Genomic DNA, 27,095 nt, shown 5'->3' with positions numbered 1-27,095 from the left:
AGGATGGGACAGCCATAGCCCAGTGGTGACCGTGGCACTTAAATCTGCTACCTAGACCATCAGATTAAATATACATGGCAAAGAGAACCAGGTAAGGTCACAATCCTCTTATTGTTTTGGTCAAGAATAATTGGAGGTAGGTGAGTTTCTTAAGTTTCTTAGGTTTTATTTTAAAATCCATTTTAGCACCTTCACACTTGGATCCCTTTGTCCATTCCCCACCCCCCTGCCCCGACCCCTACACCCCAGGCAGATGCCCTTTTTCTGGTGACCACCTCACTTACTCCTCCCTCCCAAGGCCAAGGCCCTACTCTGGCCCAGAGAATCGGTTCCGGCTCTTCCCCGCAGCCAAGCCGACAGATGGAGCGTTCAGCCCAGCAGGCGGCTAAGGGAGCAGCAGAAAGCGCGGGATGAAGCAGGCTGGCTAAGAGGAGAACTGGGTGTGTGGAGAACAAAACCTGTCATGTGTCTTCGGCTCAGAGTGCAGGGAGAGCAGAGGGACCGAACCGAGGGAATGACAGTCATCGTGGCTGGCAGCATTAAGGGTTATTTTGTAGGAGGCTTGGGTCTTGTTTTTTTTTAAGTACTGGTCAAAGCAAGGTTAGGAGAGAAAGCCATACTACTTCCGTTTTTTCTTTCAACCTTAAAACCTAAGCGAAGAAAAAGAACACTACTTAATTAGAGGCATGTATGTGTCAAATTTTTTATTTCAAAATCTCAAATTTTGACCAGCATAGCACCACTGACATAGGTGCCCTGATAGAACTTTGCGATTTGATCACCAGAAATGATTATGCCAGGCTATAATTAAGGCTAACCAATCAAAATTCAGGTACCCCAAACCAGTTGTAATTCAGGTAGAAACTACGGCTCATAGGACCCCTGAGACTGGTTGTACAGGGAACCTCTGAGTTTAAGTTCTATAGCATGTATGAGGACACTGGCCCAAAAGCTTGCTTCTCGCATATAGAAACCGATTGCCTAAGAGGTAGATGAGAGAGTCCAGATTCTATCTAGCAGTGGAGAGGCAGGGTCCAGCCCCTATATCAGAGAGAGGCCCTAACGCAAAGTCCACTTAATGCCCGAGCTGAGGTGAGGGCCCAGCCTCCGGGCACCTCCTCCTCAAGATGGAAGGGAAGGAGAGCTACCACTGCCCTTCCCGTTGCCGCTGCTCCCTGTCCCCGGGCCCAGGCAGGGCCTGTCCTATGCTTCACCTTGACCCACCTGCCTCCCAAGGTTAATCTCCTCACAAGACACTGGTCCCCGCATCAAGGAGAGGGGCACAGGAGAGCCCCCTCACAGCCCGGCAGAATGTGACTGCTAACAACAGCCGCACACACAACTGAATTTCACACGTGACCCCACATCCTCCAACGGTCTCTTTCCCACATCTGTGGAAAAGGAGAGGAGTCACGGAAGTTTCCTTTTTTGGCTTTCTCCCTGGGAATCAGTTCATAGGAGATGCTAAGCCTGACTACGAACAATGTGAGTTTATCCACAGACAGATATGTAACTGGACACACTAGATAAAGGGGAGAAAACACATGCCGATTGTTTTAGGCTACACGTACTTAGCTCTCTAAACAGTTCCAAGTAAGACCTGAAGGGCTTCTTTCGATTATGCACAACAGTTTGATGTCCCTGAAGGAGCTGTATAAAAAATGAACTCATGCGCATGCATGAATTAAACTCACTTCATGAGCTCCACAGAAACCTGTCCCCCTGGATGCACACTAGCCAGGGCTCAGCCTAGCGCAGGTGCCACCAACAGCCCTGAGGTGCAGGTGGGGCTGGAGAAGCGGGGGGTGGGGGGGCACCCACAGAGACCCCAGACAGTGGCCCAACTGTCTCCTCTAATGGTCTCAGGTGCTACTTGGTGACTTCAATGCTCTAGGCTGCCCAGCTTTCTTATAAAGTCTGGAAAATATTTATCTGGGAACACCATTACTACGTTTGGATTTTAAACAATTTAAAACATTCAGTCTTGGGTTGGAGCCACAACGATAAAAGTTCATGGTCTAGAATTTAAAACTATAGTATATAAAAGGGATAAACCCATGGTGGAGAGGGGTTAACATTATTTTTGGTTAGTTTGCAACAAAAACAGAAATGCAGTCCTGGAAAAGATGCCAGGCAGGGCAGGAGAGTGCGGAGAAGCAAAGCAGAGAACAGGCTTGTGACCAGGTGAAATGTGTCAGGCAGGACTGGCCCCCAAAGCCTGGATGGATGCACCATGAAAGATCCCACAAAACAGGACTCCACATCATTAGAACAAAGACACACACTAGCTCTTTTCTGACTTCCAAACATGGAACTGTAACATATGTAATACAAGTTGGTTAAAATACTGCTAAAACAGCACAAACAGAAACAATACCTTACTTGCCACTCCCTACAGTACATACTCCATTTACAACTTTGTTTTTAAAACCAGGAATAACTGTTAAAACATCTATCCAGCAGTGATGTTTTCAAAAGTATGTACACCTAACAGTCCGGAGAATGCTTGCTCTGGACCCAGTGTCAGCACCATCAAAGTGCAGCGTCTGTGACTGCAGTTGAGACAAAAATGAAAAATACAGTACTTTCTGAGGCCTAGGACTAGCTCATGATACACTTTAAAGCATTTGTGGCGGGCAGGCATGTCCTCAAGGGCCTTCCTTGCAGACAGGCACAAGATCGCCACTGGTTACACATAAGTGCGTTTTGCATCACTGTACAAGTATATAATATTCCCTTCAAAGGATATAGGAAATTTAATTAAATGCTTCACAGAGTGTTACAAAAATTGCTAAAAAAGTTTTTTTGCACTTCAATTTTTAATTTTTAAATGTGCCACTTTTAACACCATCAATTACAAACTACTTTCTGACTGTATTACTCAACCCTAAGGAAGAACTGGGTTTTGGGGACTGCATCCCTCTCTAAAAGTGTGCATTTCACTCAGAAACGCAGCAGCAGCACAAGTGCTACACCTATTAATTCTCCACTTACTAGTCACTGGAATTTGCACGCGCCACTGGGGGGGCCCGAAGCCTCAAGCCCAATGGCATTAACCTCCAACCAGAAGAGATGTTCGCTTCGGTCCAACAACTGGTTTCGGCGCAATCTCCAGAGGTCGGGGTTAGAGCAAAGTGCTGGGAAGATTGCTGCTCTGCCAGCGCAGGCAGGTAGTCTTTGAATGTTTATACAGGTGGCTGGACTGACTGAACCTCTTGCCACATTTGAGGCAGGCGTAGGGTTTTTCACCTGTGTGAACACGGATGTGCTTCTTGCAATCTGTCAAGGTCAGAAAAGTCTTGCAGCAGATTTTGCAGGCATACTTGCGAGCCCCCTCTACCACCAAGACGTTGTGCTCTGACAAGGCCTTCTTGCACTTGGACAGGACGTCAGCAGACGCCCTGGTCAACTGCGGAGGGCCAGGCTGCGAGGGATGGCCATTTTCGAATGAGGATGTGGCCGCATTCATCATTAGCTGGGAACTGGCAGAGTTTTCTGGGATCTGAGAGCTCCTGACAGAAGTTACAACCGGCATTTTGGGAGCTATGCGTCGGTAGTATGGGAAGTTACTGGCTCCTCCTCTCGGGGAGCCCATCATTACCCTGGAAAAGGAGGAGTGGAGGCCCAAACCAGACCTGGAGAAGTCCATCCCAAACTGCTCTCCTCCTTGGTAGCCTGACGTCTGCACACATGGCAGGCCCATCACTTCCTGCATAGGCCTGACAAAATGGGAGTCTGCTGGCTCACTGAACGGGTTCTCCACGTGAGAGCCGGGGGCCGAGGAGGGCCCGCCTGCAGGCCCAGCCTCTGGACTCAACAAATACGGGGCCTCGCCCTCCAGCCTACAGTCACTAGTAGTGTTTGGGATATTATCATCATTGTTCTGATTTGCACTGAAGTTACTTCCTCTGCTCTTGTTAAGAAAATTTGAAATGCTAAAAGTGGATTTATGTTCTAGGTTGTTTGTGACTTCCAAAATATGGATGTCACCGACCCTGTCAGTGCTAGACTGGGGATCTGAAAAACTCCGATCGCTGCTTTCAGGGCTGAGGTCTATCTTCTCGGCACTGACCACAACCCCTTCCACTTCCACAGATTCGCTTCCTTCTGCTTGTGAGGTCACATCACTCACTTCATCCTGAGGCTCAGGAGAGCTCAGAGGCTCAGATTTAACCACCACTCTCATGTGTTCCTTCTCACCAAGGCCAACCTCGGGATTTTCACACTGAAAACCACTTTTCTCAGTTGCAGCTTCCTGCTCAAAACTAGTCTCAACCTGAGTTGCACGGGAGGCCATGGACAACTGGGCCATGTTGCCCGCAGTATTGTCGGACTGGCTGGGCACTTGGGCATCTTCTTGAGCACCAAAAGACTGGTCAAACATGATGGCACCGTCTTCCTGGTTGTCAGTCATTCCGTCGCCCTTAGGGTTATCCACAATTTTCAGGGAATCGGGTGAAAAGAACTCCTCCCGAGAATGAACTCCTGACGGCCCATTCTCTGGCGTGACATCAGCAATGGCAGACTCGTCCATGGTGGGTCGGAGGCGCTGTCTGGCCCGCTCCTCCGCAGACTGCTTGCGCTTATGAAGGCGTCTCATGGGGAAGGGTGTCCGCTGGTCCAGGGTACTGCGCATCGAAGAACTCATGGGGGCCGGCTGCTCCTCGCCACTCTGGCTGGCATTGAGGGCTGAGCTCACGATGCTCAGCCCCAGCTGCTGCAGCATAAAGGAGCGCTGCATGCGGGCACTCTGCTCCTGGACTCGCTCACTGGGGGGTGACATGGGCAGCGTCCTTGTCGTTAAGTAATGTTTACAAGCTTTAACAACAGAGTTCAAATGCAGGTGAGAGGCTGCCAATAAGACATCCATAACATTGCTCTCCCCCAGCATGAGGGTGGAGGTGTACATCATGTCAATCAGTGCAGCAAAGGCCTCCGCTGTCACCACCTCGCTATCCAACTGGATCATGTTCATGGTCTGATCTCCCTCTGCCACTGAGAACAGGGCTCGGAAATGCGTGCTGCATGCTGCCAGTACAGAGCGGTGGGCTTTAAAATGTCTGTTCCCCACTACGATGACACAATCACAGAGCTGCCCGTGAAGTCTCTGGTAGTTCAGCTGCTGGAAGATCTGTTCAAAGTGTCCAGGGAAATCCATGATCCTATAGAAAAAACAAAGAAAGTGTTAAGACTTAGAAAAGCTGATATCAAAGTTGGAGCACAGAGGGTGTGATGAAAAGAGATGTGGACAGCCAAGCTTGGACCTTTTAAAGCTTTTGGGTTTTTTGATGATGGGCACACAGTCTAAAAACCTGTCAAATAGGTATCCCTGGGTGGCGCAGCGGTTTAGTGCCTGCCTTTGGCCCAGGGTGCAATCCTGGAGACCCGGGATCGAATCCCACATCGGGCTCCCGGTGCATGGAGCCTGCTTCTCCCTCTGCCTGTGTCTCTGCCTCTCTCTCTCTCTCTCTCTCTCTCTCTCTGTGACTATCATAAATAAATAAAAATTTAAAAAAAACCTGTCAAATAAAGAGCAAATGCCAATTCAGCTAGCAATCCTGGAACCATGTACACATGTGGGATCAGCCACTGGCTGTTTACAGACTCCCCTTCACTCTGCATACGACCCACTTTTAACACTCATGTTAGAAAAGATCAATGTGTAAGTGATAAAATAGCTATCCCATAGAAGATAATGAGAATTTTGTACTCCTAACAACAGTGAATAAGCTCCATGAAATTCCAATCTTGTGAGGGAGACAAACCAGTATTAGTAGGTAAGATTTCCAGCTACAGATGATGCACACATGCATTTACCCTCACTAAAAGGACACGAAAGTTTTTGGATTTGCTGTTGCTTGAAAAGTAGAATCCTACAAGGAAAAGAACAGGAGAGAAGTATCAGTAGCATTCTGGAAGCTGGTAAGCACGTAAATGAGTGCTAACTGATTCAGCATGCCCAGAGTGCTAAATCCTAAACTGGCAATGGCTGAAACCACCTGACTTCCATATAAGCCGCCCACCTACCCAAAAGCTCAGGAACTGGCTGCAGAAGTGCCAGGGGAAGCAGACTAAAAGGGGATGCCAAGACAGGAGGATTGTCTGGAAGTCTATCTAACAAAAAAAAATAATCTACTGGAAGGTCTAGGAGAGCTCTTATATGCTGAGCTTAAGGACCTACTTGCCCCAAATGGTGACTGTGCTGAGGAAGCAAAGAGAAAGGTTTTTTTTTTCTTCTTCTGTTTTTTACTTCTATAGTGACAAGCTAGGTGCTAATTTATCCACCTAACATGACGGTACATAAAGCGGACTGAGATAATTTACAAATAGGAAATCAGACTGCTATTAGAAAAGGAGAAAGATAGCCAGAAAGCCAGCGATACTACCTGAGACAAGAGGCAACAAAGTGATCTGGTCAATATAAGGACAACCCACAACTGATTTATATTTCACGTTCTTTATAAAAACTATTCGCTTGAAATAAGGCAATGTGTAAAGCAGATTGTATTATCCAAGATGGCTGGCCACATTAAGCTCACCCATCCTTCACACTCTCTTACAATGTGACATTGACCCTCCTTTCACCAAGAGGTGGGGCCTGTGTTCATTCCCCTTGAAGCCAGGCAAATCTGACTGGCAGAAATTACCCTCTGCGACTTGGTCATAAAAGGCAATGTAGCTTTCGGCGGTTCTTTCTGGCTTGCTCTTGGAACCCAGCCACCGTGCTGTGCGGAAGCCTCCCTGAAGGTTAGCTGACAGCACTCACTCCCAGACATGAGTATGCCTTCAAGGTGACTTCAGCCCCAGTTATGGTCTGACTTCAACCCCATGACAAACCCTAAGAAAGAATCACCTAGCTGAACCCAGTCAACCCCTAGAACTGTTAGAGATAAAATTTTTATTTCAAGCCATTAAGTTTGCAAGTGATTTGTTACATGGCAAGAATTAATTGGAACAATGTGAAACTTGTTAACATCTCCTCACAAATCAACATTCAAATACTATCTCCAAGTAACGCTTTTTTTTTTTTTTTTTTGTCTGCCTACTATGTCTTTGGGGGAAATCACTTTTCACCCATTCTTAATGTGTGTGGTGTAGATCAGACTGCCTCAAACCTCTGAGTTCCAGGAGTGAACAAATAATCCATGGAGACCTGGCCCCATGACTACAGTGGTTGTCAGAGATGGATATGTGACCCAAGCCATGCCAATTAGAGTCTGCATTGGGATTCTCTTCACCAGCGGGCAAGTTATAAAGTAGATGTAAGACTAGCACTGATGATGGCCATTTTTGCCTGCCTGAGAAGGAAGCCAACACAAAAGAAAGCAGTACCCAAAACAATATCCTGATGACATCAAGACCCTGGGACAGCCATGACTGTAGGTGGCATCACCTAGGATTTCCTATTTCATGAGCCAATGAATTCCCCTTTTATCTTAACCTACTTTATGTTGGATCTGTCGCATAGTCAAACATGAGATTTAAAACATAATTTCAGGAGCATCTGGGGGCTCAGTTGGTTAAGTGTCTGCCTTCAGCTCAAGTCAGGCTCTCAGAGTGTTGGGATCAAGCCATGCATGAGGCTCTCTGCTCATTGGGGAGCCTGCTTCTCCCTCGCCCTTTCCCTCTGCCTGTTGCTCTGCCTACTTGTGCTCGTGCTCTCTGTCAAATAAATCTAAAAAAAAAAAAACTTTCAGGAAAATCTAAATAACATGGCTTTCTTAAAACCTTTTTGGATCTAGAAAGAGTAGTTAAAAAAAATTCAGTTAGTTTGGGAGATATAAAATTTATTACTCTCAGCTCTGATGGAAGAGTCATGAATCAAGATCATGGTTATTCAAAATTCCCAAGCAACCAGAGCAAACCCAGAGGTCCAATAATATAAAAGCGATAAAAAGAGCTCATGTTGAAAAGATAGTTTTACTGAAAGCTGATATCTAAAGCCTTCAAACCAAGGAAAAAAACGTTAGGTCTCTTTAAAAGATTTCAAAATATGACAATATGACTCTATATGTTGGAGGAGATATAGCAAGTACTTTACCAATTTATAACTCTTAACAAGTGTACACTACAATATTTGTTATCTGCATGAACAGATTTTTATTAATTTCCAAACTAAATATAATTAAGAAAATACACTTATACCACTGCTCATTACATTAACATGAATAATCAAGAGCTGTTTTCTCAATAGATTTACTTTCCTAATAATGCTTTACTTAGACTAATAAAAAAGTTCATTTGTGTTCTAAGAGAACAAACCAATTAATACCACATTTTAAACTATTTGACTTATCTATTGACCTACCCATATGCTTTTTCAATAATATACTTACTTCATAAGGACAAGTACACCCACACTCAAATATCATCTAACACCATATTGAGTGATTTGCTGCCTGTGTGCCAGGCAGGACCTGTAAAATTGCCACTTGCAGGAAATGTCTTAACATTCTAAGGAATTCTTAACATTCAATATCCCTAATCTAGGTAAGACCCTAGCAGAAAAAAATAATCAAACAACTTTTCCTCCACTTTTAAAGGTGATACAAAAATAAATGTAAGAGAACAAAACTAGACAAGGTCCCAGACAAGCAGCCTAGGACTTTTGACAGGACTCCAAGTCCTGGAGCCCTAGAACATTCACCCATTGTTCTGATTTGACTAAGTGGAGGGAGGGAATGTTTGGAACTAGGTGGGCACACAGGTGCCCAGTGTTAACCCCAGAACGTGACCTGTCAGCTTGACTAATTTTATAATCTGTTTCTGCTCTGCCAGGGCTGGCTCAGAAACTGGACAGATTAGATCTATTAAAAAAGAAATCTATCAATGACTAAAAAGTGAGCATGACTGGAGAACACAAGCTAGAGCCAGATCTCTTATCATCTCACCCCACCCTCAACTCTCCCAGCTTTGCCACCTTCTTTTCCAGTTCAAAATTCCTGGGGATTGGCTGACCTAAAACTTCATGATTCAGTTTGAGTAAGAAAAGGTATTAGTGCCCTATTTATTATATTCCTAACTGCAAACTCAAAATGCTGTTTGTACTAACACAGCTTTTTGAGGGCAGGGACTGCATTTTCTCTCTCCCTCCCAAGATTCCTGATACACAGCTCAGTAAATTATGTGTTGAAAGAGCGTTGACTGTATACAGATGAAATATAATATCATATTACTCAACAGTCATTTTCCTGAGAGTCCCAATTATCTCTAAAATCAGCCAAAACCCAGAAAGTCTCAGAATATCCCAAATAAACATCAAAGCCTCCATATTAAAGATTTCCTCATAGGAAAGTCCCTCAAGTGTTCACAGTCTTTTAACAAACAAAATTCAAGCTTTTCTAGTTTCCTAACTGAAGATGAGCAACAGCAATTCTAGAATGAGGACAAGAGGCGGCTGCACACTGACAGCTGCAAAAAAGACGACAGCTGACCCACTAAGGGAGAAAAGAGGCCTAGCAACTTGGGAGCCATGTACTGGAGGGGCTATACAACCCTAGACATTGCAACAGCCCATGAAGGCCCCTGTGTATTTGGTATACAAATCCATTCATGTGATGTTTTGAAGTGCTTGCTTCGTTCAAGGTTAAGTGCTATAGAACAGAGATTTATATGGCATAGTCCTGTCATAGGTGCTTAGTGGAAACAAGACATATACAAACAACCATATTATCAAGTGGAAAGCACTAGGTGCCACCTAAGAGATGAAGTGTGCTTGCTGACTCAGAGAAGGCAAAAGGTTATTTCCAGCTTCTTGGTGGCCCTGACAACAGAGCTAGGTACACATTTGCATTTGGATAAAATGAGATGTAAAATACATTCCAGGCAGAGGTAAAAGTGGGGAGAGGTTTGAGGTGGGGAAGGCAGTGTACCTTTTTTTTTTTTTTTAAATTTATGATAGTCACAGAGAGAGAGAGAGAGAGAGAGAGAGGCAGAGACACAGGCAGAGGGAGAAGCAGGCTCCATGTACCGGGAGCCCAACGTGGGATTCAATCCCGGGTTTCCAGGATCGCGCCCTGGGCCAAAGGCAGGTGCTAAACTGCTGCGCCACACAGGGATCCCAGAGGCAGTATATCTATTCTGGCTGGAGAGTAGGTAAGGATGGAAAGGTAGGTATTGGATAGTGAATGCTCAAAACTGATATTAATGAACACCACACATCATCAGGAAAGTTGACAAAGAGGCATATAATTTTGAACTAAGGACTGTCACCACTTTTCTGGTAACTTTTGTAAAAAAAATATTTTAATTCTATTTTTTAAAGCCTCAGTATGGTATCAGCCAAGGTTCTTGGCTGCAGCAACAGAAACTGTTTGTAGCTAACCGGAGCATAAAAGTAAGCTGCTAAAAAAACTGATGAGAAGGCTGGACAGCTTAGCTTGAACTGGGCAGCAGGAACAATCTGGCCAGAATGCTGTCTCTGTGTGTGCTGGACTCAGCCACTTCTACGAGAATGCCGTCACTACAGGGGACTGAATCTCCCCTTCCCTTCATTATTGTTAGTTCCAATTCTTGAATAAATGTCTTTTTTAACATGAGATGCAATGTAAAATACATTTGAAGTAATTGTGCTGCATACTAAAATGCAATGTTGTTGCAAGGAAAAATACTTGTGCGATTTCTAGTTGTAAGTTGAACTAACTGCTTTTTTTCATGGAACACCATTATAACTTGGAAGGACAATGACAAGCTATGGTTATTCAGACTTGAGTATTTGCCAGACACTTTTGCAAAGATGAATGAAATCCGTTTGTCATTTCAAGGAAAACCACTTATAGTATTTGTTGCCTAAGATAAAATTTGAGCTTTCAGGTAAAAATTGTAATTTTGGAAAATTTATATATGTCATTAGGAGTCTCACAGCTTCCCAATGCTCAAACCCACTGAGATCATCGGTGATATTAATGGAATGTGATTTTTTTTTTACATTACAAATGCATCAACATTTGGAAGATCTGCATAACCCAGTGAATCAGTAATGTTCCAAATGACCAGTGTTATAAACTGTGATATTAAAAAATAACTTATGAGGATGCCTGAGTGGCTCAGCGATTGAGCGTCTGCCTTTGGCTCAGGGCATGATCCCAGAGTTCTGGGATCGAGTCCATCAGGCCCCTTGCATGCATGAAGCCTGCTTCTCCTCCATCTGCCTATGTCTCTGCCTCTCTCTGTCTCTCATGAATAAATAAATAAAATCTTAAAATAAAATAAAAAATAAGTTATGGATTTAAAAAAATGCATTCAAGTGCAAGATACAAACTAATGTATTTCAATGTAACAGAATATGATGCTTGTTGACTTTATGGTTTCAGATTACACACTGCAACTAATCAACCACTTAAGAAAATATCATTTGCTGAGCTCTGTTTATAGTATCAGCAAAGAATATCCAAAGTTATTTGAAAAAGCTACTAAAATACTTTTCCTTTTCCAAGTACATATTTGTGTGATGATGGATTTTTCTTGATATATTTTAATCAAGATTATATCACAACAAATTGAATACAAAAGCAGGTATGAGAATCCACCCGACCTCTACAAAATTAAAGAGATTTCCAAAGAAATGTAAATCAGTACCAACCCGAGCATCCTGGTGCCCAGATCTTGGTTTCAAGTATCATTTTCTAACAAAAGGAATGAGTACTCTTTGGAGAAATGGTGGATTCTAGGACTGGGGCAGTAAATACACAAGTTAAGCCTGCAGTATCTTACAGTGTCAGGAAGTAAGGAAATGCTTCAAACAAACAAACTGATAATGAGAGTATGTGAAAGGGACATGGGACCCAACCAGAAAAAGAGTTCCCAAAGGCCAAAATTGGAACAATTTAGCAAAAATATAAATAAGACAGTATTGGATTATACTCCAAATATATAAAATAAATACCCATAGATCCATACTGAGATAGACAATTGCTTACATAAATAAATGGGAGAGAAGAGTCAAATCTCCTAGGCAGAAAAATTCCAAGTAAATTATGTAGATCCTCTACCCTCAAAGACGTGGAACATAACTTCCCACTCCTTGATGTGAGCTGTGCATAGTGACTTCCTTCCAGGGTACAGTACAATATGCCTATTATATTACAATAAAGTCAGTACTCCAACACAATTCCTAATCTGTTTGAGCTGTCAGAAAGATAAATCAAAGCTTTTAGCAAATATATGTATAACTAATCAAATGAAAGGTACCCCCCAAATTGGACCTTGAGATGAAAAGCCACTATTCAGTGATGAATATGATGACAACAACTCTAAGAGCAGCAATTCACTCAGAAACAGCTGGTCTTTTAGCATATGACAAGTTTACTTCATACTCAGACAAAAGGTGCAGTGTCATGTTACATTCCAGCCCACCTGCTACACTAACAAAATTTGGCCCCTACTATTCAATGTCCATATTTTGAGAAATGTTAAGTGCAGTAAAAGAGAAATATATGCTTAAACCTGGCAGAGGAGAAAAGTACTTGTTTACCACAAATTTACATTAAAAAAAATACAAGTTGAAAGCTAACATAGACTCAGTAGCTTAAATTTTTCTTTTCCTTTCCCAAGGAAAAATTGAGGCAGATTCAAGATTCTGTGTCAGCACTACATCAGGCTTTGTCATGTCTCACTGTACATAAGATATTTTTAAGCCTTACCCACACAGAAGAATTACAATCCACTATAATTCATGCTAAGTACTTTATTTTTTTTATATTTTAAAAATTTATTATTATTATTTTTTAGGGGAGGGAGGGGCAGAGGGAGAGAGAGAATCTTAAGCAGGCTCCATGCCCAGTGCAGAGCCCGACCTGGGGCTCAATCTTACAACTCTAAGCCAGTGACCTGAGCCGAAATCATGAGCTGGACAATAACTGACCCACCTAGGTGCCCCAATGCTAAGTACTTTAAATATTAAAACGTTTGCGTGCATTTTGTATTAAAGTGATTTTTTAAATTGACTTCAACTTGTGATAGTCTTGCAACAAAGTCTTTTTCAGCACTGACCTCTAAATTAAGGAAAACATCCTACTCTAAGATGCTTTTCTGCCCAATCTTAGCACATTCAGCATTTTGTTAGATACCGCAATTAACCAGAATACAGCTTGCCAGTATGCCCCGCTATGTTTTGACACAATTTTTAGAACAAAAAAGGTAAATCAAAAAACAAGTTTACTTCAGAACTCTAAAAAAGTCCTGGTTCATTTATTCAGCAAAACACAAGGGCCCAGAACAAGTCCCCAACCAGTCAGTCTTACCTGGCAGGTCACCAAGTTGGCTGTGGCCACTAAGCCAATCTTCCCAAGTTCGCTGGGATTTCCAGCAGGAGTTAATAAAGCAGTAAGGGCAGGCCTTTCCTTGGTTTGGGGGCTGTTCTCTAAAATTATTTCTTCTCTCCCCACCACCTCTGCTCTTTTAGTTTGCTGCCAACAACCCTCACCTGGGAAATCGGAAGATTTCAGCAAAGGAAAAGCAAGTTCTCTAGAAGAGGACTAGGCAGGCGGCATCCCCTGTGAATTACCTAAGGCACAAGAGTCTGTACAAGGATAACAAGTCATCAGTGACTAAGGCACTGCATTCTCTTCAACCTCTAAACACCCCAACATAGGGGATGCCTGGGTTGCTCAGCGGTTTAGCGCTGCCTTCAGCCCAGCGCCTGATCCTGGAGAACCGGGATCGAGTCCCACGTCGGGCTCCCTGCAGGGAGCCTGCTTCTCCCTCTACCTGTGTGTGTCTCTCTCTCTCATGAATACATAAAATCTTATTTAAAAAAAAAAAATATATACATAACTAATATCTTCTACTTAACTACAACTGAAAAGTCTATTAACGTATTTGGGGAAAAGTTTCGTTTCAAATCTTGAAGGCGAACAGTTCCTTCTGGTCGTTCACATTAACCAGAACCGGAGCATATTCCTTAGTAATCAAGACTTTACTGTCTTCCCTAAAAATTTTCCTCCGAATAAATATTCAGGATTTTTCTCCTATAAAGAACTAAGCTTCTTACAGCAGCCTCCGCCAGGCCGGAATGCAGACTGACTCTGTAACAACCTTTTTTCTTTTTTTTTTTTTGAAGGGAAAAAAAACTAACCTTCAAGCCCCCTTGATTCAATGTTAGCATTCCCGTACAAATCTGTCCTCCAAACAACGGGAGGAGGGGGAACGGCCGTCCTTAACCACTGCATCCCCCAAAGCTCCTATAACACGAAGCCTGGAAAAAAGTGGATATTCAGTAAATGCCCAGAAACAGTTTAGTCCTCAGATAACAAGCTGGGGCATTCCAGAAGACTGGCTCCACCCCTCCAGGGTCAACGGCCGGTCCCCGATTCCAGACCGCTTCGGCCTGGCTCGCGTGAAAGGAAACCTCGACGCTCACAGACCCAGGCGGAGGGCGGCGGAGCCACCCGGCCCCCTCCCGCAGGGCGGCAGACACTCGGCGACCCCGCCAGCCTGTAGGTCCCGGGCCTTGCCCACCCCATGCCGGCCACCAACGTCGCCCGCCCGCGGATCCGTCGGGGAAGCGCCCCCGCCCCGCCCGGCAGACAGCCTGGCGTCGGGACCTGGGGGACGCCTGCGCAGAAGAACCCGCCTCCCACCCGCCTGGCCCCTCGGCTCCGAAGGGTAACAATACCCCTTCAGAAAGGCAGGCGGGGGGGCGGGGGGGGGCACCCGTACGCGTCTGCGCGCGCCCCGACGCCTAGGCGCGAGCCGGCTCGCGCCGCCCGCCCGGCTCTTCTGGAGCCCAACGGTCTCCACGTGAGCGCGCCCGCGCGCTCCACCACCGCCGGTGCTGACAGGGTCGCCTCACCTGAGCCGGGCTCCGCCCCCCTGCTCGCTGGAGGAGGCGGTGACCCTTCTCCGATCCGACCTGACAGTACCGGAGGAGGCGGGAACGTCCAGGCCGGCGTCTCCGCGATGGGATTTCCTCCCTCTTCCGCCTACCCCGCCTCTCGTCCCCCAGCTCCTTCAGTCCGTTCGCCGCCGCACTCTGAGAACACCGCGGCGGCGGCCGACAGTAAACGGAAGTGACGTCCGCGAGCGAGCCTACTCCGCTCCATTCTTCCTCCCACCGGCCGTGCTGCAGCCAATGAGAAGGGGAGGGGGCGGGCCCGGACCCGGAGGACAGCCAATCGGCGCGCGGAGCCCGGAGGAATTTACTCGGCCCCCCGCAACACCGGCCAATCCACGGCTCCGGGAGCTCGCTGTGTTTACTACCGACCGAATCCGTGAGCTCTGTGGCCAATCACCGTTTGCCTTACAACACGTAAAACTGTTATCAAACGCCTTCTAAGGCGGGATTTATCCCTAAGCGGCTCTAGGTTTGGACTGCGGGGAAGAGACTGTGGGCTGCAGCCAATGAAGAGCCGTTACGGTTGAGGTAAGCGGGTTTTCCGCCTAATTGTGCCAATCGCAGCGGCGGCTGCCCGAGGTCCGCGCGAGCCGCGAGGCCAGTCCGCGGGGGAGCGGGTCCCACCATTGGCCGGACCCGAAGGATTACCCCACCCTCGCGGCGTCTGGCCCTTGCGTGGCCGCCCACTCCTCCCTTGCAGCCAGAGCCCTCTGCGGAGCCCCTACCCGCAGTGGGCGGGAGGTTGGGCCCCTCCCCTCTCGTAGACTTCGGGAGAAATAACGTAGTCCTTGAATTAGGTCAAACCCAGGCTAAAAACGCGGAACCAAAAATACCGTCGGTCCGACAGCACTTGGGTGCGATGCCGCCCTAAGTCGCTGAGCCGGCGGGTCCCGGCGGCTGCATCTCCCGGCGCGGGCGCCGGAGGAGTCCGGCGGGGCTGCCGGCGCCGACTCGCCCTGCGCTCCGCCCTCCGATACGGGTCGGGTACACCTGCCAGCTCCAGAACCGCCGTGGAAGGCCCGCGCACGTACGTGGGACGCCGCCAGAGCTGGCTCCGGGGCGGCTGCCGGGCTCCCAGGTGGCTCCCGATCTCCCTGGGGCACGCTCGGACGCAGAGCCCGAGAGCCTCCCGGGGGCGCCGGGCCCTGGGCGGGGAGGAAGCCCTCCTGCCCCCGGTGAAGAGAAGCGGGCGGGTAAGGGGCCTGCCGGCGGAGCTGTCCGGGAGCTGTGCGAGCCCCGGGAGACAAAGGCGGGCTGGGGATCGCCGCTGGAGTCTTCTCGGGGTGAGGTGGGGGTAAGAGGGAGACTTTAAAAAAATGGAACACCGCATTTCTTCAGAACGAAATGCCTGAATATCGTTACAGCTGATCCATCCATTCCGACGTTACAGGTTGGAAAAGCTGCCCTTTGGATTTATGTCTTTAAAGACTCAATGAAGTCGGCTGGCAAATTCTTTTCATTAAGATTGCCTGGCATTTCTTTTTTTTTTTTTTCTAAGATTTTATCTATTTACTCATGAGACAGAGAGAGAGAGAGAGAGAGAGAGAGAGAGAGAGGCAGAGACACAGGCAGAGGGAGAAGCAGGCTCCATGCAGGGAGCCCGCCGTGGGACTCGATCCCGAGTTCCCAGGTTCACACCCTGGGCTGAAGGCGGCGCTAAACCGCTGAGCCACCTGGGCTGCCCTGCCTGGCATTTCATAGCCCTTACACGCATTTTACTGCAGATTGGGCAGTAAAACTGTATATATGGAATTCTAATGATAACCTAGGCAATGTGAGAGGTCCTTTCATAGGCATGATCCTTCCAAAAATGCTGTGAGCTAGATATCTCGGATTTACAAACTGGAAAGAGTTACAAAGACCTATGTATTTATTACTTAGGAGAGCGTGAAAAGGCCCCCTCCTATGCTGTTGGTGGGACTATCATTGATGCTCTCTCCCTGAAGATAACTTGGTAGTATCTCTCAAAATTTAAAATATGCGTTCATTCCCTTTTAGCTAGCAATTCTTTCTAGAAATGTATTCTGAAATACACAAGTGTGGAAATATATACAAGGGGTTTTTGATCACATCTTTGTTAGTAGAAGAAAAAAGGAAACAATCTGTGCACCTACAGAGGATTACAAAAAACTGATATGTATATATTACTGCTCCTTCATCTCTAATGATCCCAATACATATAAAACAAAATTAATAAAAACCTGCATGCGAAGGTACACATAAAAGTTTGTAAAGATTATGGCTAAATACCAAAGGATACAAACTCTTCACAGTAGTTAACCTCAGTGAAGGGGGAGGTTATAAGGAAATGTTTAAGAGTTTAATTTTTAGTTCTTATATATTTCTGTATTAAAGTTTTTTAAAAATTTATTTTGACAGAGTGAGAGAGCACAACCGGGGGGAGCAGCAGATAGAGGGGAGAAACAGGTTACCCAGTGAGCAGGGAGCTGAACACAGGGCCTAATCTCAGGACCCCTGAGATCATGACCTGAGCCAAAGGCAGAGGCTTAACTGACTGAGCCACCCAGGCACTCCGATTAATTTTTTTTAAGTAGGCTCCATGCTAGGCTCAAACTCACAACCCTGAGATCAAGATCTGAGCTGAAATCAGGAGTCAGATGCTTAACCGACTGAGCCACCCAGGTGCCCTGCATTAAATTAATTTTTATAATGAGCTTTATTATTTTAATAGTATTTGTAGGAATTTTAGATTGCTCTCATTTTTTAATCATTGACAATATTCCTCCTAAATTAAGATATAAATTTTCCAATAAAAGTATCAATAAGATTCTTTTTTTAAAATTATTAAGTTATTCATGAGAGACACACAGAGAGAGAGAGGAAGAGGGAGAAGCAGGTTCCCTGCAGGGAGCCTGATATGGGACTTGATCCCAGGATGATGACCTGAGCCAAAGGCAGACGCTCAACCACTGAGCCACCGAGGCATCCCAATAAGATTCTTTTAAAACTAGATATTTGATTCTAAGACTCATAAGGGAAGATAATATTGCAAGATTAGTCAGGGAAATTCTGGAAAAAATTTACAAGGCAGTCATAGCCCTAACGATTACAAATGTATTTCACAATACTTTATTGTGTAAAAAAAAAAAAAAAAAACCTTGGAGAGAGGATTCTGGGAAGATGACAGAGAAGGAAGCACCAAGAATCTGTCTCCTCACCCAGACAATAATTACACTTGCAGACTCTGTCTGATGTAACTATTTTGAAACTCTGGAGCCTATTGAAGGCTTGCAACCTCTAGGGGAAGGTTTGGATGATAAATTGCAGTAAATTTTAGTCAGTTTTAGCTCTTAGCCCAGAAGCTACCCATCCCTCACTCCTCGGCCATGTGGCAGGCTGGTTCCTGGAGCACTAGTTCCTGGAGCTCCTTGCACCAGCTTGTGAGAGCCACAATGGGCAAAAAAGGACTCTGTCCTCCAAATATTTGGGATCACTGATTGCTGCTTCTGATCACAGAGGTGCAGATGAAGAGACCTGGTTCTTGCATCATAACCTCCCTCCCCCATTGTTGCAAGACTTTTCCCCTCCAGCTGAAGTTATTTCCAGGGGATTTGAAGGAAAAACGGACAGAATTAGAGGGAGAAACAGTTCTATAATAATAGTTGGAGATTATAATATCCTATTCTTAACAAGGATATGACAACCAGACAGAAGGAAGGAAATAGAAGAATTAACGCAACCCACCACGTTTAATAGACACATCCAGAACACACTACCAAACAAAAACAGCACACATTCTTCTCAAGTGTACCTGTGACATTTTCTGGGATAGACAATATGTTAGGCTATAAGTCAAGTCTCAGTAGATTTTTTTTTTAAGATTTTATTTATTTATTTATTCATGAGAGACACAGAGAGGCAGATACAGGCAGAGGGAAAAATCAGTCTCCATGCAGGGAGCTCAACGTGGGACTCGATCCCAGAACTCCAGGATCATGCCCTGAGCCAAAGGCAGACACTCAACGGCTGAGCTACCCAGGCGTCTCAAGTCTCAATAAATTTTAAAAGATAAATATTGGGCAGCCTGGGTGGCGTAGCGGTTTAGCGCCGCCTTCAGCCCAGGGCCTGATCCTGGAGACCCGGGGTTGAGTCCCACATCAGGCGCCCTGCATGAAGCCTGCTTCTCCCTCTGCCTGTGTCTCTGCCTCTCTCTGTGTCTGTGTCTCTCATGAGTAAATAAATAAAATCCTTAAAAAATAAATAAAATAAAAGATAAATATTATACAGAGTATCTCCTCTGGCTGCAAGGGGATGATATTAGAAATCAGTAACAGAAATAAAACTGGAAAATGTAAAATATTTGTGGGAATTAAACAACATACTCTTAAATAACCAATGGATCATATTAGAAATTCCAAAGGAAATTAGAAAATACTTAGAGGTGGGTGCCTGGGTAGTTCCATTGGTTAAGTGTCTGACTCATTATTTTGGTTCAGGTCATCATCTTGGGATCATGGGATTGAGTCCTGTGTTGGGCCCAGCACAGAGTCTGCTTGGCATTCTCTCTCTCCTTTTCCCTCTGCCCTTCCCCCTGCTCATGTGCCTATAAATAAATAAATAAGTAAGTAAATAAATAAATAAATAAAATCTTAAGGGAAAAACAAAAAGAGGAGCACCTTCGTGGCCCAGTCAGTTAAGCATCTGCCCTTGGCTCAGGTCATGATCCCAAGGTCCTGGGATGGAGCCCCTTGTCAAGCACCCTGCTCAGTGGGGAGTCTATTCTTCCTCTCCCTCTACCCCTCCTGCTTGTGCTCTCTTACTCTTAAAAAAATAAAATCTTTAAAAAAAATACTAGGATGAATGAAACTGAAAACATAACAGGCCAAAACCTTCGGGACACAGCAAAAAAAAAAAAAAAAATGCTTAAGAGGGAAATTTATAGCTAAAAATGCTTACATTGAAAACGAGAGGGATGCCTGGGTGTCTCAGTGGTTAAGCGTCTGCTTTTGGCTCAGGGCATGATCTCAGGGCATGATTTCTGCAGCCAGAGGAGATACTCTGTATAATATTTATCTTTTATTTTATTTATTTTTTAAGGATTTTATTTATTTACTCAGGGCATGATCCTGGGATCGAGTCCTACATCAGGTTCCCTACATGAAGCTTGCTTCTCCCTCTGCCTATATCTCAGCACCTCTCTCTCTCTCTCTCTCTGTCTCCCACAAATAAATAAATAAAATCTTAAAAAAGAAAGAAAGAAAAAGAAAAACGAGAGATTTCAGAGGCACTTGGGTGGGTCAGTCAGTTAAGTATCTCACTCTTGATTTTGGCTCAGGTCATAAACTCAGGATTGTGAGATTGAGCCCTGAATCAGGCTCTGTGCTGAATGTGGAGCCTGCTTCACATTCTCTCTTCCCTCTTCCCCTGCCCTCCCTCTCTAAAATATAAAAAAGTAAAAAACCAAGAAAGATTTCAAATTAATAAGCTTTACTACTTAAGAACTAGTAAAAAAAAAAAAAAAAAAAAGGAAACTCAGAACTGCAGAAGGAAAAAGGTAATAAAGGTAAATGAAATAGAGAATAGAAAAACAATAGAGAAAAGTAATGACACCAAAAATTGGTTCTTTGAAAAGATCAACAAAATTGACAAACCTTTACAGCTAAATGGACTAAGAAAAAAGGAGAGGCTAAGATTACTAAGATCAGAAATGAAAATGAGGAGACGCCCAGGGGCTCAGCGGTTGAGTGTCTGCCTTCGGCTCAGGGCATGATCCTGGGATCCGGGATCGAGTCCCGTATCAGGCTCCTTGCAGAAAGCCTGCTTCTCCCTCTGCCTGTGTCTCTGCCTCTCTCTCTCTCTCTCTGTGTGTCTTTCATGAATAAATAGATAAGATCTTTATAAAAATGAAAATGAGGACATCACTACTGATTCTGCAGAAAGAAGAAGGATTATAAGAGAGTACTATGAACAATTCTGTGCCAACAAATTAGATAACCTAGATGAAATGGACAAATTCCTAGAAATGCAAAACCTACCAAGACTAACTCAGAAAGAAATAGAAAAGTCTGAGTAGACCTATAACTAGCAAGGAGATTGAATCAGTACTCAAAAATCTCCTGACAATTAGGAGCACCTGGGTGGCACAGTCAGTTAAGCATCTGACTCTTGGTTTTAGCACAGGTCATGATCTCAGGGGCTTAAGATTGGGACCGGTGTCCTCAGTGAGGAGTCTGTTTGAGATTTCATTTCGAGAGAGAATCCTCTCCACCCCACCCCACACCCACTCACATTCGTGCTAGTTCTCTCAAATTAATTAATTAATTAATTAATTTAAAAAAATCTCCTGGCAAATAAAAGCCCCAGACCTGATGACTTTTCTGACAAAACCAAACATTTATTCTTTCTCAATCTTATCCCAAAAATTAGAGAGGAGGAAACATTTCCTGACTCCTTAACACTTCCTACACTTCATTCTTTTCCTTGTCATTACCCTAATACCAAAGCTAGACAAAGACACTACAGGAAAACTACAAACCCATATCCCTATGAGCACTGATGTAAACACTTTCATTTCAAACCCTAACATGGGGCTTGAACGCATGACTCAGATCAAGACCTGAGTTGAAATCAAGAGTTGGCTGCTTGGGATGCCTGGGTTGCTCAGTGGTTGAGCATCTGCCTTTGGCTCAGGGCATAATCCCAGGGTCCTGGGATCAAGTCCCACATCAGGCTCCCTGCAGGCAGCCTGCTTCTCCCTCTGCCTGTGTTTCTGCTTCTCTCTCTATGTGTCTCTCATGAATAAATAAATAAAATCGTTTTTAAAAAAAGAAGGTTGGCTGCTTAACCAACTGAGCTACCCAGCCCCCCTCCATGCAAATATTCTTAATGAAATACTAGCAAACTGCATTCAGCAGCATATTAAAAGGATTATAGAGCATGACAAGTAGGATTTATTCCTGGAAGGGCAAAGATAGTTCAATATACAAGAATTAATTGATATAATACACCACTTTAAAAAAAAAAAAAAAAGAAGGGGAAAAGCCCACATGGTCATCTCAATTGATGCAGACAAAGCATTTGGCAAAATTCAACACCCTTTCAAAAACACTGAACAAACTAAGAATAGAAGGAAACTACCTCAACATAATGAAAACCCACAGCAAACATCATAATAGTGAAAGATTTTAAGTCTTTCCTCTAAGATCATGAATAAGAAGGATGCTCATTTTCACAACTTCTATTTAACAAATTAATAGAATTTCCAGCTAGAGCAATTAGGCAAAAAACAAAAGGCATACAGTTTGGAGAGGAAGAAGTAATATCATCTCTCTTTTCACACATGATAGGATCTTATATGTGGGAAACCCTAAGGATTCCACATACACACAAAAGCCTGTTAGAGCTAATAAATCAATTCAGCAAAATACCAGGGTACAAAGTCAACACACAAAAATCAGCTGCATTTCTGTACATTAACAATGAAGCATCTCCAAAGGAAATTATGGAAACAATTCTACTTACAATTACACATAAAAGATTAACTACTTTGGAATTAAACAAGAAAGGGAAAGACTTGTACAATGAAAATGACGGAACGTTACTGAAAGAAATTAAAGACGTAAATGGAAACATATTCCATATTCATGGGTTGGAAGACAATATTGTTAAGATTAAGATTTCACCCACAGCAATGCACAGATTCAAAGCAATCACTATCAAAACTCCTAATGATGTTTTTTTTTTTTTTTTTTTGCAGAAATACAAAAACCCATCCTAAAAAATCATATGGAATCTCAAGGGACCCCAAATAGCCAAAACTACTTTGAAAAAGAAGAACAAAGATTGAAGAAACTTACTGTAAAGCCACAGTAATCAGAACAGTGTGGTACTGGCATAAAGACAAACGTATAGACCAATGGAGTAGAATAGAAAGCCCAGAAATAAACTCATGCATATATGGCCAAATGATTTCTGACAAGAATCTCAAGACCATTCAATGGGGAAAGGACAGTCTTTTAAACAAATGGTGCTGGGAAAACTGGATATGTATATGCCAAATAATAAGGTTGGACCCTTAATACCATATACAAAAATTCATTCAAAATTGATCAAAGACCTAAATGTAAGACCTAAAACTACTAATAGAAAACACAGGAATAGGACGAAAGCTCCATGACATTGGATTTTGGCAACAACATTTTGGATATAATACCAAAGGCCCAGACAACAAAAGAAAAAATAGACAAATTGGACTTTATGAAAATTTTAAAAATGTGCATCAAAAACAATATCAACAGAGTAAACAGCTCATAAAATGGAAGAAAATATTTGCAAATAATATATCTGATAAAGGACTAATGTCTAGCATATAGAGAGATAAACTTGAATAACCCTCAAACAACATAAAACCAAAAAACATGATTCAAAAATGGGCAAAAGACTTGAATAGACATTTCTCCAAAGAAGATATACAAATGCCAATAAGCACATGAAAAGATGCTCAACATCTCAGAAATGCAAAACAAACCTACAATGAGATACTACCTCATACCCTTAGGGTGGCTACTATCCAAAAAATAAATAAAATAACAAATAAGGATGTGGAAAAATTGGAACTCTTGTACCCTATTGATAGGAATGTAAATTGCAGCCACTGTGGGACACAATATGGCAGTTCTTGAAAAATTAAAAATAGAATTACCATATGATCCAGCAATTCTACTTCTGGGTGTATAACCAAAAGAATTGAAAATAGCATCTGACAGATATTTGTATACCCATAATTCATAGTAGCATCATTCATGATAGCTAAAACAATGGATGAATAGATAAGCAAAATGTGGCACATACCTGTAAAGGAATATTACTCAGCCTTAAAAAGGAAGGAAATTCCAACATGCTACAACATGAATAAACCTTGAGAACATTATGCTAAGTGAAATAAGCCAGTTACAAGAAGACAAATACTCTATGATTCCTCTTATATGGGGTAATTATAATGGTCAAAATCATAGACATGAAAAGTAGAATGGTGTTTGCCAGGGTTTAGAAGGAGAGCAATTGGAGAATGACTGTTTAATTCAGTTTTACAAGATGAAAAGAGCTATGGGAATAGATGGTGGCGATGGTTGTACAACTTTATGAGTGTTTAATACTACTGAACTGTGCACTTAAAGATGATTATGATGGGGGTGCCTGGGTGGCTCAGTCAGTTAAGCATCTGACCCCAGCTCAGGTCATGATCTCAGGGTCTTGGGATGGAGCCCCATGTCAGTCTTCATGCTCAGTGGGAAGTCTGTTTCTTCCTCTCCCTGTCTCCCCTTCCCTCTGCTCACACTCGCTCTCTTTCAATAAATAAAATCTTTTTTAAAAGTGATTATGGAGGCACTTGGGCGGCTCAGGCTGTTAGGCGTCTGCCTTCCACTCAGGTTGTGGTCTCAGAGTCCTGGGATCGAGCCCTGCATCAGGCTCCCTGCTACTTGGGGAGTCTGTTTCTCCTCTCCCCCTGACCCCACCCATGCGCTCTCTCCCTCTCTCAAATAAAAACACAAAATCTTTTTCAAAATAATAAAAATGATTATGATGGTAAATTTTATGAGTATTTTGCCACACACACAAAATCTAATTTTTTTAATATAAATTTATTTTTTATTGGTGTTCAATTTGCCAACATATAGAATAACACCCAGTTCTCATCCCATCAAGTGCCCCCCTCAGTGCCCGTCACCCAGTCATCCCCACCCCCGCCCACCTCCCCTTACACCACCCCTAGTTCATTTCCCAGAATTAGGAGTCTCTCATATTCTGTCTCCCTTTCTGATATTTCCCACTCATTTTTCTCCTTTCCCCTTTATTCCCTTTCACTATTTTTTATATTCCCCAAATGAATGAGACCATATGTTTGTCCTTCTCCAACTGACTTATTTCACTCAGCATAATACCCTCCAGTTCCATCCACATCAAAGCAAATGGTGGGTATTTGTCGCTTCTAATGGCTGAGTAATATTCCATCGTATACATAAACCACATCTTCTTTATCCATTCATCTTTCGATGGACAGCGAGGCTCCTTCCACAGTTTGGCTATTGTGGACATTGCTGCTATTAATATCGGGGTGCAGGTGTCCCAGCGTTTCATTGCATCTATATCTTTGGGGGTAAATCCCCAGCAGTACAATTGCTGGGTTGTAGGGTAGTTATATTTTTAATTCTTTGAGGAACCTCCACACAGTTTTCCAGAGTGGCTGCACCAGTTCACGTTCCCACCAACAGTGCAGGAGGGTTCCCCTTTCTCCACATCTTCTCCAACATTTGTGGTTTCCTGCCTTGTTAATTTTCCCCCTTCTCACTGGTGTGTGGTGGTATCTCATTGTGGTTTTGATTTGTATTTCCCTGATGGCAAGTGATGTAGAGCATTTTCTCATGTGGTTGTTGGCCATGTGTATGTCTACCTCTGTGAGATTTCTGTTCATGTCTTTTGCCCATTTCATGATTGGATTGTTTGCTTTTTTGCTGTTGAGTTTAATGAGTTCTTTATAGATTTTGGAAACTAGCCCTTTTTCTGATACGTCATTTGCAAATCTCTTCTCCCATTCTGTAGGTTGTCTTTTAGTTTTGTTGACGGTATCTTTTGCTGTGCAAAAGCTTCTTATCTTGATGAAATCCCAATAGTTCATTTTTGCTTTTGTTTTTCTTGTCTTCATGGATCTATCTTGCAAGAAGTTACTGTGGCCAAGTTCAAAAAGGGTGTTGCCTGTGTTCTCCTCTAGGATTTTGATGGATTCTTGTCTCACATTTAGATCTTTCATCCATTTTGAGTTTATCTTTGTGTATGGTGCAAGAGAGTGGTCTAGTTTCATTCTTCTGCATGTGGATGTCCAATTTTCCCAGCACCATTTATTGAAGAGACTTTTTTCCAGTGGATAGTCTTTCCTCCTTTGTCGAATATTCGTTGGCCATAAAGTTGAGGGTCCACTTCTGGATTCTCTATTCTGTTCCATTAATCTGTGTCTGTTTTTGTGCCAGTACCACATTGTCTTGATGACCACAGCTTTGTAGTACAACCTGAAATCTGGCATTGTGATGCCCTTAGCTACGGTTCTCTTTTTTAAAATTCCCCTGGCTATTCGGGGTCTTTTCTGATTCCACACAAATCTTAAAATAATTTGTTCCAACTCTCTGAAGAAAGTCCATGGTATTTTGATAGGGATTGCATTAAACGTGTAAATGCCCTGGGTAACATTGACATTTTCACAATATTAATTCTTCCAATCCATGAGCATGGAATATTTTAATTTAATACTGGCATACTTATAGACAAATCAATGGATCAAAACAGAAGATCCAGAGGGGTGCCTGGGTGGCTCAGTGGTTAAGGTCTGCCTTTGGCTTAGGGTGTGAACCTCGGGTCCTGGGATTGAGTCCTGCATTGGGGTCCTTGCAGGAAGTCTGCTTCTCCCTCTGCCTGTGTCTCTGCCTCTCTCTGTGTGTCTCTCATGAATAAATAAATAAAATCTTTTTTAAAAAACACAGAAGGGGGATCCCTGGGTGGCGCAGCGGTTTAGCACTTGCCTTTGGCCCAGGGCGCGATCCTGGAGGCCCGGGATCGAATCCCACATCAGGCTCCCGGTGCATGGAGCCTGCTTCTCCCTCTGCCTGTGTCTCTGCCCCTCTCTCTCTCTCTCTCTCTGTGTGACCATCATAAATAAATTAAAAAAAAACACAGAAGGTCCAGAATAGACATAAATATGAAAAGAATTTGATGTATGAGGGGATCCCTGGGTGGTGCAGTGGTTTGGCACCTGCCTTTGGCCCAGGGCGTGATCCTGGAGTCCCGGGATTGAGTCCCGGGTCGGGCTCCCTGCATGGAGCCTGCTTCTCCCTCTGCCTGTGTCTCTGCCTCTCTCTCTCTCTCTCTCTCTCTCTGTGTGTGTCTCTATGTCTATCATGAATAAATAAATAAAATCTTAACAGAATTTGATGTATGAAAAGTTGGCATTTCAAAGCTGCGGAAGAAATATAAATTAATATTTAAAAGAAACTGTGAAACTGGAAGTCTTAGAGGGGAAAACTATGTTGGATATTTATGTGACTTCTTACAACAAATTTATTGTAAATGAATCAAATATGAAAATATTTTTAAAACTAAACTCTAAGGTGCCTGGGTGGCTCCATTGGTTAAGTGTCTATCTTTGGCTCATGTCGTGATCCCGGGGTCTTGGGATCGAGCCCTGCATCAGGCTCCCTGATCAGCAGAGAGTCGGCTTCTCCCTCTGTCCCTCACCCCACTCGTGCTCTCTCTC

General features: G+C 43.8%; 1 protein-coding gene and 1 long non-coding RNA gene across 4 annotated transcripts; one reads left to right on the top strand and one right to left on the bottom strand.

Annotated features, from left to right (window-relative positions):
* Positions 1-145: 145 nt before the first annotated feature.
* Positions 146-15,052, bottom strand: ZBTB5 (zinc finger and BTB domain containing 5). 3 transcript variants are annotated; one of them, XM_026013133.2, is made up of 2 exons: positions 14,792-15,052; positions 146-5,162 (listed from the first exon to the last, which is right to left on the bottom strand). In XM_026013133.2, the coding sequence occupies exon 2, from the start codon at positions 5,156-5,158 to the stop codon at positions 3,125-3,127; it is 2,034 nt and encodes a 677-aa protein (XP_025868918.1). In that variant the 5' UTR covers positions 5,159-5,162; positions 14,792-15,052; the 3' UTR covers positions 146-3,124. The 3 variants fall into 3 exon arrangements, with proteins under 3 accessions (XP_025868918.1, XP_025868920.1, XP_025868919.1); XM_026013135.2 differs by lacking the exon at positions 14,792-15,052 and adding an exon at positions 14,075-14,206; XM_026013134.2 differs by lacking the exon at positions 14,792-15,052 and adding an exon at positions 13,242-14,194.
* A 479-nt stretch (positions 15,053-15,531) lies between these two features.
* Positions 15,532-24,384, top strand: LOC140594563 (uncharacterized). The gene is made up of 2 exons (XR_011995494.1): positions 15,532-16,116; positions 22,551-24,384. It is a non-coding gene; the product is annotated as an uncharacterized lncRNA (long non-coding RNA).
* Positions 24,385-27,095: the final 2,711 nt, after the last annotated feature.

Source organism: Vulpes vulpes, chromosome 12, assembly GCF_048418805.1.
Source record: "Vulpes vulpes isolate BD-2025 chromosome 12, VulVul3, whole genome shotgun sequence".
In the NCBI taxonomy this organism is placed as follows: Eukaryota; Metazoa; Chordata; class Mammalia; order Carnivora; family Canidae; genus Vulpes; species Vulpes vulpes.
Note: the sequence above shows the minus strand (reverse complement) of the source record. Positions and strands in the feature narration are given on the sequence as shown.

What these genes read in the sequence shown, in the direction of transcription:
- ZBTB5 (XM_026013133.2), bottom strand. Translation starts at nt 5,158, where the DNA reads ATGGATTTCCCTGGACACTTTGAACAGATCTTCCAGCAGCTGAACTAC.